Source organism: Myotis lucifugus, unplaced genomic scaffold, assembly GCF_000147115.1.
Source record: "Myotis lucifugus unplaced genomic scaffold, Myoluc2.0 scaffold_23, whole genome shotgun sequence".
NCBI classification, from domain to species: Eukaryota; Metazoa; Chordata; class Mammalia; order Chiroptera; family Vespertilionidae; genus Myotis; species Myotis lucifugus.
The window spans coordinates 2,491,363-2,508,075 of NW_005871071.1; the positions used below are offsets into that span (position 1 = coordinate 2,491,363).

The 16,713-nt window shown below is 39.8% G+C and overlaps 1 protein-coding gene across 3 annotated transcripts in view; it reads left to right on the forward strand.

Moving 5' to 3' along the window:
• RFX7 (regulatory factor X7) overlaps positions 1-16,521 on the forward strand; it is a 92,010-nt gene extending 75,489 nt beyond the window's left edge. The window contains exons 5-9 of one of the 3 annotated variants that reach the window (XM_006085916.2): positions 3,035-3,151; positions 4,392-4,476; positions 5,289-5,496; positions 8,995-9,290; positions 10,415-16,521. In XM_006085916.2, the coding sequence (XP_006085978.1) occupies positions 3,035-3,151; positions 4,392-4,476; positions 5,289-5,496; positions 8,995-9,290; positions 10,415-13,690 (3,982 nt within the window). In that variant the 3' untranslated portion in view covers positions 13,691-16,521. The remainder of the gene's footprint in view (positions 1-3,034; positions 3,152-4,391; positions 4,477-5,288; positions 5,497-8,994; positions 9,291-10,414) is intronic. The other 2 variants (XM_023751617.1, XM_023751618.1) reach the window with 2 other exon arrangements.
• Positions 16,522-16,713: the final 192 nt, after the last annotated feature.

A 16,713-nucleotide genomic window follows, 5' to 3' on the forward strand; every position in this document is an offset into this window, starting at 1 on the left:
CAAACACAAGACAACAAAAGACCCCATCCACCCAATAAGGGTAGTGCTGAGTTGGGACGGGATAAACCATAACCTCCCCATCGGCCCTGCCCTGAGTGTGACAGTGGCGGCGCCCCAACCCCCTGATCGCCCTGCGGCTCTGTGTGTGACAGGGGGCGGTGCCCCAACTCCCCTATCGGCCCTATTCTGTGAGTGACAGGGGGGAGCTCCCCAACCCCCTGATCGCCCTGCGGCTCTGTGTATGACAGGGTGCAGCACCCCAACCCCCCCCCCCATCGGCCCTGCCTTGAGTGTGACAGTGGCGGCGCCCCAACCCCCTGATCTGCCCTGCTCTGTGGGTGATAGAGGGCGGCGCCCCAACTCCCCAATCGGCCCTGCTCTGAGCCCGACCAGGGGCTGCACCTAGGGATTGGGCCTGCCCTCTGCCACCCGGGAGTGGGCCTAAGCCAGCAGGTCATTATCTCCCGAGTGGTCCCAGACTGTGAGAGGGCACAGGCCGGGCTGAGGGACCCCCTCTCCCCCCCGAGTGCAAAAATTTTTGTGCACCGGGCCTCTAGTCTATATATATAAAAGCCTAAGCAACCAGCTGACCAGCCAATAGCTGTGACACGCAATGACCACCAGGGGGCAGATGCTCAACACGGGAGCTGCCGAGCTGCGGTGACTTGGTAGCTGAGGTTCTCGAATAACACACCCATAACCAGAGAGGCATAACCAGAGGAGGAGGGGAGCCCGATTCCAGGGTGTATCACTTGAGACCTTCCCTCTCACAATCCGGGACCCCTCAGGGGATGTTGGAGAGACGGTTTCAGCCCAGTCCCCGAAGCCAGGCCAAGGGACCCCACCAGTGCAAAAATCCGTGCACCAGGCCTTTAGTACTGATATAATGAAAAAACATCATAATCTAAGCACAGAGAATAAGAACGAATATACTCTATCTCTCACTAGGCTCATTGCCCTGCTTCTCTTTATTTGGTATCCATTTTTTAGGCCCATCTGCTCATGCTGTCATAGGTGCCAGTGGGCATTGGTTTTTTGGGTTTGGTGGGGTTTTGTATTTTGTTTCTTGGGGTTTTTTGGTCTTTTTGTGTGTTTCTTTAAAGTTGCTTGTCATTTTAACTATGGCATACTAAAAGTTACATTACAGCTTAATGTGACTCTTAAATCTTGTTCGTAGTGATGAGAATAAAATGGTGAACCAGATATACAGGGTGGGTAAAAGCAGGTTTGCAGTTGTGAGTACACGAAACAGAGTTTATTCTTGTATCATTATTTATTAATTATTGTATTACTTATTTACATTACAACAATAAACCTACTTTTGCCCACCCCTGAATCTGGCCACTGCCCTGAGTGAGGAGACAAGAAAATTTGCTGTTAGATAGTTATAAGGCATAAGAAGAAGAAAAAAGAGTACACTGATAGGAAATGTGGTTAGGGTTTGGCAAGAGGGCATTGCTTTAGATAGGGTAGCCAGAAGAGATCCTTTCAAAATCATAACATTTAAGCTGGAACTTGAAGGATAAGAAAAATAATGGTCCAGGTAGAGGAAGCAACATGTGTCTGGTTCCTTAAAGGAGCTTCATTCACATTTTCTTTCTGTGCTGGTTTAAGCCTTAAAGATGACTGATCTAACTTGGTACCATAATGGTTATGACTTAATACAGTTCAGCACCCAATAGTAGTCACCCCTTCAAGTTATAACTTAAATCTTGATCCCTGAGCCGGAATATTGCATTTAGTCTCAATTATCTGATGTATCTAAATACTTCTGTAGAGGGAACTCTAATATGTGTTAGCTCCTCTCCCTTCCTGCTTGTCAACATTATTGGGAATGTGTTTGCTGGGCATCTCTTCCCCTCCCCACGACCAGAGGAACAGGTTTTGGTGTGGAGATAAGTAGGGCATAATCAAAAAAATACCCTTGTCTCCAGACCTACCCCTTTTCTCTCTATTAAGACTCTCAGGGGTCCCTGCCTCCTTCTGAGGATCTTCCAATTCAACTGCTTGTGTTCAGGTCACTTCAGGAATGTTGCCAGGATACTTATTATTAATTTGCCCTGCCCATGAGGCCTTCCCGTTGTTTTCCTTTGTTTCTTCATCCGAAATCTCTCTGACTCTTCACCGCATGTCTTCATCAAGAAGTTGCTCTGGTTGATGCTAAAAAGTGTGTGTGGGGGGGTGGGGGGGGCGGGGGGAGGTGGAGTGAGGGGGTGACTTGATTGAAGTACTTGGGAATGCCTCTGATTTCCTCTTTGGCGTTTCTCAGGTAGTGGTTCTCCCAATGGCCAGCAGTTGTGAGGAAGGCTTTGGTGGCCAGAACAAGATGTGGCCTTGGCCTGCTGCTGAACTGGTAGAGGAGGGTTTGTTCTTCTACCCATGGCTGGCACCTTTAGAGAGTAACAGGACACGTGGTTCCAGGAGTAATTAATTAAGACATAGTTTGTTTCCCTGGTCTCAATTGAAGTTACTGCCTTACAAAGTACTTTTTTCCTGGCAATAATAAGAATGGTAGGAGTGAGGACCTTTAGAACTTCTCTCTGTGGCTTCATTTTTTCTCTTATGGGTAAAATGAGAGTGTTGGTATATAGATGACCTCTAAGGTCCCTTTTAGTTCTAATATATCATGTTTCTATTTTAAACCATGTAGTAGTTTTGTCTCTAATATTTGGCATACATGTGTTTATATTGGAAATTGTCCCAGTATGTGAGCTTGATACATATGTGGAAATTTGTAGCCCTACTGTTTGAGCTGGATACACTCATTTCAGAATGCTGGGTTATACCACCAGTATCTCTGACTGAAAGCTTGGATGCTGTTGAAAGCAGCAGTACTGAATACCCTGAGAATAAATAATCTAACCAACCTGAGTTATCTCCAGAGAAGGATGACCATATATTGGTGAAAATTGTGGTGAATCTCTTGAAAATGTGTTTTTCACTTTGTCAAACGCATCAAATTGTGTTGCAATAGCACTGTGCTGTGTAATTCTGAGTTCTGTTGCTCTCTAACTGGCCCCTCCTTGTTTTGCAGGAGTTATTGTGACAATCTTGGTTACCATCCACTAAGTGCTGCTGACTTTGGAAAGATCATGAAAAACGTCTTTCCAAACATGAAGGCACGTCGTCTGGGCACAAGAGGCAAATCGAAATATCCTTTACCAGAATGGTTTTTCGTAATCTCTCTAAGTTCCCACTTATTACAGAGCATCTCCTGTTGTGTTTCAACGACCAACTATAATTAGAAATAAATTTGAATCTATAAGTACAAACAACTCAAAAGAACTTAGTAGAATAATTGCAAATATTATTTTCCCAGCTATTTACCAAACTGTAAGAGAGATAAATAATGGTCATTAAGTTTATGATAGATTTCACCTTATTCTGTCATTGTAATGTGTCTGATCTTTTCTTCAATAGTGAGAATGACCGAGGCATGCCACAGTATAGCAATTATAAATTATCAATAAAAGTGCAGAAAGGTGTTAGCTTACCTTCACTCCTTCCTCTCATTTAGAAGCATAGGATCTCCTTTGCAAAATATATAACATTAAAAAAAAATGTCTTAGGGAACTTATACTGGAAGACTACAGCTCTCTTTATTTTTCAGCCAACTGTTTAAGGCGAGGTCCCTCTTGTGATGGAGAAATACTTAGGAGCAAACAGAAATAAGGAAATGAAAATTAAGGATTTATTAAAGTTCTCCCTACTCTTGGAAGAAGGTAGAGGGTCTCTGTATCATATTAGAAGTCCTTCATCTCTCTCTGCTCGGCTCCTGGCCTTTTTCACAGCATAAAAATTCACTGCTATGGAAGAGAGGAGAGGAAGGGGAAGGTGGAAGGCTGCTTTTCTAAAGTGGTTCCAGGTGTTCTTTAACCACTTATTACAGGACCTGCCCTTGTTTTCTGAGTACAAACAAAAACATCTTGATGTGTCTTTGGCATGTTGCAGGTGATAATCCTGTGTGTTTCAGTGGAAAAAGGGAAATGAAAAGGTTAAAGCCCTTGTGACACTCAGAGTTGTTTCTGTCCCGGTGCCCTGGGCTGAAGTTTCCTTTCTCGGTTCCAGGTTTCCATCTGGGTATTTCTTTCCTTCTGACCTGTTTGTTACTGGTGGCTGACACAGCTTATTAGAAACATTTATTCATTAAATTTATAACAGATGAGAATTATTTTGTTTTCTTTAAGACAGTAACATTCTGCAGACTATTCCCATTTCAAAGGAGTAAAAATCCCGAGTTTATAATATTAAAGTTTTTCTTACTGAAAACTCAAAGTAGATGTTATTTCATTCTGATTTTATTTTCATTTCATATATGGTTACTTTTCAAGTGCTAATTATATAAGCAATTCATTTAATTTGGAATACTTGAGACCTTAACTGTTCATTACATATTGCTACAGTGGACTAAGAAAAAAAGCTTTTGTTCATATGCCAACACTGCCCAATCTTGACTTTCACAAAACTGGAGATGGGGTAAGAATTCTGCCTTCTCTTTTTAATAAGTTGAATTGTACCTTAAAATCAACATTGAAATGCATACTGCATAGTCTCATTTAGATAAAACCAGGGACCAGGAACTCTGCCTTTTACAGAATAAGTGAGAAAAAAAGTCAAAAGTGACTGGAAAATGTTAGTGCATATGACTTAAGTCAACATGACTTCTGAAATTAGGGAGAGCAAGATAGATCTAAACTTACTGATATGTAAATATATATTGTCAGGAGAATTATTACATTTTAGTAATATGTGTATTATAAATGTTTTCAGAATAGGAAATATGACTACTGGTATAGTTTTATTGATATCAGAATAGGTTTTATAAACATCAAAATATCTGTTAGTCTTCATATATGCTTACAAGCATTTTAAAAAATATATATTTTTATTGATTTTAGAGAGAGGAAGGAAGAGAGAGAAACATCAATGATGAGAGAGAATCATTGATCAGCTGCCTCTTGCAGGTCCCTTAAGGGGATCGAGCCTAAAATCCGGGCATATACCCTGACCTAGAATTGAACCGTGACCTTCTGGTTCATGGGTTGATGGTCAACCACTGAGCCACACCAGTGGGGTTTACTGGTAACAAGCATTTAAATGTTATATTCACAAGCTGCTGATGGCTGTGTGCCAGTGGGTACAGGCATAGGCCCTTTACCTACAAGACATGATTCTTTCACCTGACGGACTTAGATCTTCTAATTCAGAATACTTATCTTTAATGTGCTTCAGTTTAATTACTCTGAACTTTCTCCTAAAAGTTAACATTTTCTTTTCCTTTTGTTTAGTTGGAAGCTGCTGAACCTTCTGGGCAGCTTCAAAATATTGACGAGGAAGTCATTTCTTCTGCTTGCCGTCTTGTGTGCGAGTGGGCCCAGAAAGTGTTAAGCCAGCCATTTGACACAGTCTTGGAATTAGCCCGCTTCCTTGTAAAAAGTCATTATATTGGCACCAAGTCAATGGCAGCTCTAACTGTAATGGCTGCAGCACCACCAGGTACAAAATTATTGTTAACAAGGCAAAACTGACAGAGGTGTTACTGTCTTTGGAGTGGGTAGCAAAAAAAGTTTAGCTAAAGAACTTCTTTGTCTTTTTAGTATTCATGAGTTCACTCTTACTTCACTTAACACTAAATTCATATGGGTTTGTTGAGCCAACAAAAATAGTAATAATAACAGTCCTTCTATTTTAAAGCATAAAGCTATAGTTATTTATATTGCTCTTCTGAGATATGAGACTTTTAAGATTTCCCACTTGATAATTAACTTTTCCATTGCTGTTTTAAAATTTAAAGAGTACATATATGTACTTTTAAGTATGTATGTGTACCTAAATTAGTAAATATTAAATAAGATTAAATTTTAAAATTACTTGAAAGACAACTATCCCAGAAACTAATGCTTATTAAAAAAAACTGATCTCTGGACAATGTGAGCGATGCCTTAGTCTCACAAAAAATAAACTGTATTTCTGATCATAAATTCCTAACTGGGCAGGTCATGGTGGGTATTCATGCCCCAGGCCTATAACTTCTTTAGTAAATGGTTTTAAGTCAGATCTAGGTCATCTAGGTTAACACACCTTTGAAATAGTTGAAGTAATACCTTGGACGGGGGTATTAACCCTCAAGAGAGCACGTAATCTTGTTAATGCTCCTATAATTCAGTCTCTACCTTGCTTTCTCCCACCTCCATGCAGTTCCCTCCTTAATTTCACATGCATAAAAGAAGCTGCAGAACTGTTATTCTCCCAGAGTAATTTGCTCCCCTGCACATGTGGTCAGTTTGGCTCAAATAAACTCAAAAATCAAAAAAATAAATAAACTGTATGAAACATTACTATAAAATAATAAGAATGGTTTTTAATATGAAAATGAGCATTCTCATTCAAATAGAAATTTTAGAATTGATAGTTTTAGGAATTGACAATATCAGAATAAATTACTTCTTCCTAAATTAATGGTTATGTAAACTATCAGATTAAAATTTTTAAATGTCTCATTTCAGTCATACCTTATAAGCCTAAAAATGAGTGAGTAATTTATGTTATTACTCTAGGAAATTATAATTTCCAGGGGGAAAAAAAGTGTTAACATGAAACTTGTTTTCCAGAGATGATTCTTCTGATTGTTTATAGTAAACTAGTGGCCTGGTGCACGAAATTCGTGCGGGGGGGGGGGGGGGGGCAGGGGTTGTCCCTCAACCCCGGCTGGACACTCTCCAGTTTGGGACCCCCCAGGGATAGGGCCTAAACCGAAAGTTGGAAATCCCCCTCCCAATCTGGGACCACTGGGTCCTAACCACTCACCTGCCTGGGGGCCTGCCTGATTGCCCCTAACCACTCTGCCTGCCAGCCTGATCGCCCACCCCCCCCTTTCTGGCCTGATCACCCCCAACTGCCCCCCCTTGCCGACCTGCTCACCCCCAACTGCCCCCACCCCCCGCCAACCTGCTTGCCTCCAACTGCCCCCCCCCCCCCGCCGGCCTGAAATCCCCCAGGTGCCCCCCCCTTGGTGGGCTGCTCCCCCCCAAATGCCCTCAGTATGCTTGCCCCCAACTTCCCCGTCCCCCCCTGCCGCCTGCTCATCCCTAACCTCCTCTGCCTCGGTCCTACCACCAAGGCTTTGTCTGGAAGGTCTCCTGGTCTAATTAGCATATTGCCTTTTTATTAGTATAGATATCTTTAAATTTACAAAAGATTTATCTCAGCCAGAATTATAGTTTCTAAAATAACTTCACTCTTTTATCTTAATCACTTTAATATCAATATCTTTCATTCAGTTTATACTTTTCAGAAGCTTTAAAGTTCTGTGGGGGGTGTGTGTGTGTGTGTGTGTGTGTGTGTGTGTGTAATTGTTTTGTCCTTTCAACTCATGGTCAGTTGAGGACCACTTTAGCAAAATAATCTCTTACTAGAGCCTTGTCATAATTTTTTCTGTTTGCATATACTTGCACATGGGCAGGAGAGTGCTTGGGCAGCCTTGTCTAGCTAGACATCTTGCATGTGTCACCTCATTTGTTCTCCCAGCGGTTCTAACACCTTTGGTAGAATTCACCTTATCCTTTGAAGGTGAATTTGGTTTTTTATAAATTTAGTCTGCATATTATATAGAACAGGTTGTGTTACAAATGTTCTTTTGTGAGTCAGCTGCTTGGAACTCATTCCTGTCCAGAATCCCTGGCAGGAGGGATAAGACAGCTTTGAGCCTTTGGCAGGGACTTTCAAGGATGCAGGTGTCCAGAAGCCAGAGCTGAGACTCGGGGCCAGGAGGGAGCCATGCAATTTGAGCTAAATTTGAAGAGAAAAAAATAGTATTTAGGTGATAAAGGGGGGTGAGGGGTCAGAAGATGAGTGATTATTGAGGAGTGGAAGAGAGCTCACAGTCACATCTTTCTCTCCTTCCTGTCTCCCCCTCCTCAAGTTGTTGTTAACAAAACAATGAAAAGCAGAAATTGGGCTGGGAAAGGAATGGCAAGGTGTACCAGCAGGATGGTGTTGTCTTCTCATTTCCTTCCCACTGTTTTTTACCAGCCACAGCTTACTTTCTAATGACCCTAAAGCCACACCGTAAATGTGAAATGAGCTTTTTAAAAAATTGTGTTATATGATCAATTTTTCTGAAAATGTGTCTCTTGCCTATTTCATCATTCCTTTTTCTCAGTGTTGATCTTCACTACTGCAGTAAAAGGTTTTCTCCATGACACTTTTTCAAAATATCTTAACCTCAGTTTTATTAAGAACCTGTTTAATTTCCAATAGGTCCTACTGAAATAATTAATTATACAGTAGCAGTTAAAATAGTAGTAGTATCATTTTTCAGAATTTCTGGTAGAATTAAAAGCTTCCCCATACAATTTTTTTCTAAGATATGGATGGTTTCAGCAAATATTTATTGAGTGCCCCTCATGGGCTGAATATTAAAATCATAAAAATTCATGAATTTCTATTAGAGAAGGAGAGAGGAAAATTTCTGACATCTACTGATAAAATATAAAACATGCTCTCTTGGCGTTTATTTATCTTAGCTCCTACTCTTCAAAATCTTGATCTGTTATTGTTGGTTGAACTGAACGAACCATATTTTAAGGTGTCCCACTAAAACCGTATTAACAAATGTTTATAAATTGAAAGTCTAATAAAAAATTTTGAGTTAAAATTTGCTGGGTTTTGTTGCTTTGTCCAGTAGAGGGGTACCTACTCAAAGAAATTTCAGAGGGAAGGTGGGTGATTAGGTGGGAAGAGATCAACCAAAGAACTTATATGCATATATGCATAACCCATGGGCACAGACAATAGGGTGGTGAAGGCCTGGGGCGCAGGGGGTTGGGGGGCAAGCTAGAAGGGGTCAATGGGAGAAAAAGGGACATATGTAATACTTTCAACAATGAAGATTTTTTAAATAAAAATAAATAAAATTAAAAAAAGAAAATGAGCTGTAACTGCCTTTTATGAAAGAGAGTATTTACTGTAACTCTCCTTTTTGTTTATTTTCAGGAATTAAAGGAATTACACAGCCTTCTGCTTTTATACCTACAGCTGAAAGTAATTCCTTTCAGCCTCAAGTGAAGACTTTGCCATCACCTATAGATGCTAAGCAGCAATTGCAACGGAAAATTCAGAAGAAGCAGCAAGAACAGAAACTACAATCCCCTTTGCCAGGAGAATCCTCAGCAAAAAAATCGGAAGGCACGACAACCAGTGGAGTGACTAGCCTTTCCAATGGAAACCCTGCGATCCTCTCTCCTCAGCCTATTGGCATCGTTGTGGCAGCTGTCCCTAGTCCCATTCCGGTAACATCATTAACGTGATTGGTCTTTTGGGGATGGTGGGAAATCAGTCATTTAATTAAAAGTGGCACATGAGAAGGAGTCAGGTATAGAAGATTCAGTTATAAACTGATTTTGTGACCACAGATAGATTCAGCTTTACTTGGTTGCCTTTCATTCAGAATATACCTTCTTGATTACAAAATGAGCTATAACATGAACATAAGTAAGAATACAAAGGTCCAAGATTTATAAAATATGTAAGAGATAAGTCATTTTCAGAGTTGTTTCATCTCTAAGCCAGGACGATGCAATTGCAAACTTTTTTTGGTTTAAACTGTTTTTTCTTTTTAACATTCAGATAGAGCAAAATTTAATGTGTGTTGATGATACTTTAACATAATCCTAGCTCTGTGGCTTGCTGGACATAGGACCTTGGGCAAGTCCCTTAGCTACTTAGCTACTGTTTCCTTATCAACAAATAGAAGTTATGTTCTCCTTTCCTGTCTCACACAACTGAGGTTATTCTGAAAGAGGTTTTTAAAATAAGAGTGCATCTTGCTAATAAAACAAGGTGGTATTTTATGTTATAGATGACATTATAAAGGAGATATTTCTTTTTGTTGTTGTTGTTCTTATCATCGTTGTCATTAATGCATGAACTACCTAGTAACCAAATTCTTGGACTATTCTCTGTAGAGCAGACATGAAGAGACATTAGTTTTATCTGAAACCTGCCCACAGTGGTTTAGTTACTAATGTCCAAGACAGACCATTTATAAGACTGTCTCCTGTGAGTGAGTCATCTTCTGGGCACAGACTCCAGTAGATAACCTTTATAGTCATGTGTTTCTTCAAGATTTTATCTCTTCCTAGAATCTCCTTAAAAATCATTGTTTTAGCAAATATTCATTCTCTTAATGTTCTTATATATTGTATTTTGTAACTATATTGTGCTTATGTTACATTCATTAGAATATATGTCTGATTGTATAAAACTGATCTAGAAGAACTCTCATCTAATGTAGGAACTGTCTTTTTTTCTTTTTAGCATAACATTTATAATGCTTTAATACTGAATAAATATGTGATTTATTGTTCATATCCTAGACTTGTTAAATCTGATTTTTTTCCCCACTTTTTAATAGGTCCAAAGGACCAGGCAGTTGGTAACATCACCAAGTCCAATGAGTTCTTCTGATGGCAAAGTTCTTCCCCTCAATGTACAAGTGGTCACTCAGCACATGCAGTCTGTGAAACAGGCACCAAAGACTCCTCAGAATGTCCCAGCCAGTCCTGGTGGGGATCGTTCTGCCCGGAACCGCTACCCTCAGATCTTACCTAAACCAGCCAACACCAGTGCACTCACCATTCGCTCGCCAACTACTGTCCTCTTTACTAGCAGTCCCATCAAAACTGCTGTTGTACCCACTTCACACATGAGTTCTCTAAATGTGGTGAAAATGACAGCAATATCCCTCACACCCAGTAGTAGTAGTGCCCCTCTTAAACATTCTGCCTCAGTAAACAGTGCTACAGGAACAACAGAAGAATCAAAGACCTTTCCACAGATCAAGAATGGTTCTGTTGTTTCACTTCAGTCTCCTGGATCCAAGACCAGCGGTGCCGGGGGAACGTCTGCTGTGGAAGTCAAAATGGAACCGGAAATATCATCGGATGAGCATCCTGTACAGTGCCAAGAGAATGCTGATGGTACTAAAGCTCCTAAAACAACGCCTAGCGCCCTTTCGGGACAGAAAAGTAATTCAGATGGAGTAGTGCAAAAACCTTCAACTGAAGGTGTCACCGAAATAAAAGCAACTAAGGTCTGTGACCAGAGGACCAAATGTAAGAGTCGCTGTAATGAAATTCCACCAGGCACTTCGACAGGCAATAATCAAAGCACTATCACTCTCTCAGTTGCCACTCAGAACTTAACGTTCACCAGCACCAGCTCACCATCTAATGGTGACTCAATAAATAAAGACCCTAAATTATGCACTAAAAGTCCAAGAAAGCGACTGTCTTCTACATTGCAAGAATCCCAGGTGCCTCCTGTAAAGAAACCAATTGTGGAACAGCTTTCTGCAGTTATCACAGAAGGTCAGAAACCAGGCAGTGTTAAGAAGGACCAAAAGGTTCCACATTCAGGGAAAGCAGAAAGCTCAGCAGCAGGTGCTCCGATTCCTAGCATGGTATCAATAAATGTCAACTCACACATGATGGCAAACCCATCCTTGAATTCTTCTGCCCTTATCACTGGTGATTCAGCTTTGGAACAGCAAACACCATCATCATCTCCAGATATAAAAGTAAAACTTGAAGAGAGTATCTTTCTCTTGGACAGTGATTCAAAAACAGATGGCAGCTTTAATCCAAACGAATGGCAACAGATCACTAAGGATTCTGGGTTTGTGTCTGCTGCCTGTGAACAACAGCAAGATATCAGTGTTATGACAATTCCTGAGCACTCTGATATCAATGACTTAGAGAAATCTGTCTGGGAACTAGAAGGAATGCCGCAGGACACATACACCCCGCAGCTACATAGCCAGCTACAAGAATCTTCTCTGAATCAAATACAAGCACAGTCTTCAGATCAGTTACCTCTACAGTCTGAACTGAAAGAGTTTGAGCCTTCTGTTTCCCAAACAAATGAAAGCTACTTTCCTTTTGATGATGAACTTACACAAGATAGCATTGTGGAAGAGCTGGTGCTTATGGAGCAACAAATGTCGATGAACAATTCTCATTCTTACGGTAACTGTTTGGGAATGACCCTTCAGAATCAGTCGGTAACTCCAGGAGCTCCAATGTCATCTCATGCCTCCAGCACCCACTTCTACCATCCAATCCATAGCAATGGCACTCCGATCCACACCCCCACCCCCACCCCCACTCCTACTCCAACCCCTACCCCAACCCCAACCCCAACCTCTGAAATGATTGCTGGATCTCAGAGTCTGTCACGGGAGAGCCCTTGTTCCAGGCTAGCCCAGACCACACCTGTGGATAGTGCTTTAGGAAGTAGCCGACATACACCCATCGGCACTCCACATTCTAACTGCAGCAGTAGTGTCCCTCCCAGCCCTGTTGAATGCAGGAATCCATTTGCATTTACCCCTATAAGCTCCAGTATGGCCTATCATGATGCCAGCATTGTCTCAAGTAGTCCTGTGAAACCGATGCAAAGACCCATGGCCACACACCCTGACAAAACCAAGCTTGAATGGATGAATAATGGGTATAGTGGGGTTGGTAATTCATCAGTTTCTGGCCACGGCATCCTCCCAAGCTATCAGGAGCTAGTGGAAGACCGTTTCAGGAAACCTCATGCTTTTGCTGTGCCTGGGCAGTCTTATCAGTCCCAATCCAGACATCATGACACTCATTTTGGTCGTTTGACTCCTGTCTCTCCTGTGCAGCATCAAGGTGCCACTGCAAATAACACCAACAAACAGGAGGGTTTCGCAGTCCCTGCCCCTCTCGATAATAAAGGAACTAATTCATCTGCCAGCAGCAACTTCAGATGCCGGAGTGTGAGCCCTGCTGTTCATCGCCAACGTAATCTTAGTGGAAGCACCCTCTACCCAGTATCTAATATCCCCCGCTCTAATGTGACCCCCTTTGGAAGTCCCGTCACCCCAGAAGTTCATGTTTTCACAAATGTTCACACAGACGCATGTGCCAACAACATAGCTCAAAGAAGTCAGTCAGTTCCATTGACAGTCATGATGCAGACAGCCTTCCCAAACACTCTTCAGAAGCAAACAAACAGTAAAAAAATAACCAGTGTTCTGTTGAGTAAACTGGATTCTGAAAATGATGATGCAATGAGAGGTTTGGGCATGAACAACCTGCCCTCCAATTACACAGCTCGGATGAATCTCACTCAGATTTTGGAAACTTCCACTGTTTTTCCTAGTGCCAATCCTCAGAATATGATCGATTCCAGCACTTCTGTCTATGAATTCCAAACACCATCTTACCTCACCAAAAGTAATAGCACCGATCAGATCAGCTTTTCTCCTGGAGATAATCAAGCACAATCAGAAATCGGAGAGCAACAGTTAGATTTCAACAGCACTGTTAAAGACCTGTTGAGTGGCGACGGCTTGCAAACCAACCAGCAGCTGGTAGGTCAGGTGGCCTCTGATCTCACGAGCACTACATCTGATTTCTCTAGTGATATCAGGTTGTCTTCTGAGCTCTCAGGCAGCATCAATGATTTGAACACGTTGGACCCAAATCTACTGTTCGATCCAGGTCGTCAGCAGGGACAAGATGATGAAGCTACACTGGAAGAATTAAAGAATGACCCATTATTTCAACAAATCTGCAGTGAATCCATGAGCTCTATGACTTCGTCAGGTTTTGAATGGATAGACAGCAAGGATCATCCTACTGTTGAAATGTTGGGTTAAATCGTGTTTTATAACATGTAGCACACTGTATCTAAAGACATATGTATTGTATTTGTCTTAATGGAAGTGCCTCCCGCAGCAGAAACACTTACTATTAATTGTGACATTTTCAAAGTTTGCTGCAGAAGTGGTTTCTTCTTCAATAGGAAATGGTTAGACTCGCCTCAGTTCTTAAAAAGTTTCTGAAAAGACAGTAGGCTGTAGAAGAACAAGTATTAGGTCTTAAATTTTATAATGTTCCCCATTTTAATCACATTGTTTGCTAGTAAACGTTTGACTAACCAGCTTTTACAAGAGCAGTCTAGAGCTTTATTTTGTATAAGTTCATTTTAATTCATCGGTTGATCTGCACAGAATTTAGAGGAAACCATTGATTTTAGACATAAGCTTTTTGTTGTTGTTGGCATTATCTTTTAGATATGAAATCATAGGTAAGGTGAATTGTAGGCAAGAAGTTCTTCCTCGAAACAGGGATAATATTCAGGTTATTTTAAGTATTTAGGCTTGAAGCATAGAGCTACTGTAGAATGAGAAATCTCTATAGGACTTTCTGGGACTTCAGTACCATTTGCACCTACAATGAAGGGCTTAAATAGGAAAAATATAACGAAAAATTCAATATTAATTTAAGGAAAGCAAAAGCTGCACTATAATTTTTCAAAGGAAAACTAGTAGCCATTTATGTTTGTGACCTTGCATTAATCTTATTTTAAAATGTTGATTTTAATATGGAGCCAACATACATACACATACAGACACACAAAACAGATAACTCCAAGCATTGTAATTTAATAGAATAAATACAAGCGTTTTAAAAAATTATTTTATGTTTATTTGGTAACTGAGGCAGGGGAGTTGAGAAGGGCAATAAAGCATTTTCTTAGTTTCATTACAGTGGCTGCATGCACATATTAAAATTCTATTTAAGATTTATTTTGAACTTTTAATTATAATATTCTTAAGTCCTCAACGTAGTAACTGACTCCATCACTCCTCCTGAATGTGGTAATACAGTTTGATCATGAGACCTCTTTGAGAACAAGCAGGAGGGAGGTAACATAAAAACCTGAACAAAAACGTTTCACCACCTGAGGTCTGAAACCACAAACCTTTATATTTGTGATAAAACAAAGGGGGATATCAATATTACTTGAAGAAGAGGAGCATTTTATTACATGCTTAATTTATTTATTGTGATAACCACAATTGCAAAATAAGCACTCAGGATTTGTTTTAAAATGTTTCTCTCCATGGCTCCCATTTTGTTTTACGAATAATTGTTTATGAATTTCACGTTGACACAAATCTGCTCACTAGTTGACAGCTCCATTTAACTGTTTTCAAGATTACTTTGAGAAAGATTTAGAAATTGCCATTAGGTTTCTAAGCTAACATTAAACCATTGCTATGCTACCTTGAACCCAGCTAAGTTTTCCTTTACCTCAATTAGTTAGCCAATCAGAAGACTACAATCAGTGACTGTTTAACAATTGTAATGAAGGGTTTAATTTAATAAGGTTTCATTGTTCACTAAATTTGCAAGGTAGGGTATTAATATATTTTGATAAATAAATGGTGCTAGGGTTGGCTCACAGGTTTATACATCGTTATGTCCTAGTTATTGGCATTTGTGTATGTTTGCTGTTATCTTGATTTAATGATCTGTTAGATTTTTTTTTCTTGATGCTAGTTATTTCTTCACTGTACATTGAGACACAGCACTACTGCACACCAAAGTATGCAATACCCAAAGGAAACTGTGTGATTTCTTGTAACAAATGATGGGAGCCTTCTCTATGAGATACTCTGAAAAGGAGACTTTGAGGCCATTCTAATCCCATGTTTACATTATTAGCTTCCTACTAATATAAAAATAATGGAAAATTTTTTGATAAAAAAAAAATAAAAACTGGAGGATTTTTAACCCCTGTACAGTATTGCAGCAAACACTTTAAATTTGGTTGAATTCGTCCAGCAAACTTTCTGGGGTTCATATATTGCACTAAATTTGTTGAACCTGTGGTAGGCACATCTCTTAGGATAAATGCAACCAATACAGTCCACAGATTAAACTTTTTAAATGTGTTTCATTATGAAAAGACAAAATGTCATCAAAGTGACAGATAAAATTGTCTTATGTAGCAATGTGCATTGATCTCAATGAGATATTTCTATTTCTTATTCTCTTACATGAGAATATTACAGCAGGAAGAATTAAGTTTAGTTTGCTTCACCATGTTAATACATGATCACAAATGTGCATGAGTGTTATTGACTTATCTTGTACAGTACTAGGTATTCCTGTAACCACTTTTTTTTTTCTTGGCTGTATTGAAACTGGTTCACTGTTAACCAGACAAGCATAGTTATTCACAAGTTATTTACTTTTTTATGTTTACTAATTCTGCTTAGTTATTGTTGAATATGTTCTTTTTTTCAGGTTATTTTCATTGTTTTGATGTTTAAAACATTTTGCATACTGTTTATCATGATAAGACTTCATGAAGTAAATAATTTTGCATATAATTGCAATAAGCACTGACTTTTGAACTGAAAAGAAGGAAAGTGTTTTGTGCAGTGCATCTGAGGTTCATATAAGAGTCTTGTACTATAATGTGCTTAACTACATCATAAATGACAAAACAAGCCCTGTTTCATGTTTCATTTAGTGCAAAGTCAGATTTCCCCAAAGTTTTGTTGTCTGTTGTACCTGCTAAAACTACAGTAGTTGAATATTGCAGTAGCATTTCAGTTCTCTTTTTTTATTGAAAGTGCTCAAAAATTGTTTTTTAAATGTTTTCAAAATCAATTAAAAAACATTTTATATTAAACTGACTGGATCTTAAGGTGATTTACGGATCTATTTTATATAGGCAGCATGCCATTTTATAAACAGAACTGATGCCGTTCTCCCTTCGAGCTCATGAAATTAAGGGAAATGAATAAAAATCAGTATGAGGCACAACAGTGCTGCTAATCTCTCTGCTATTAATCCAGCGGGATACACCACCCTCATCAGAACT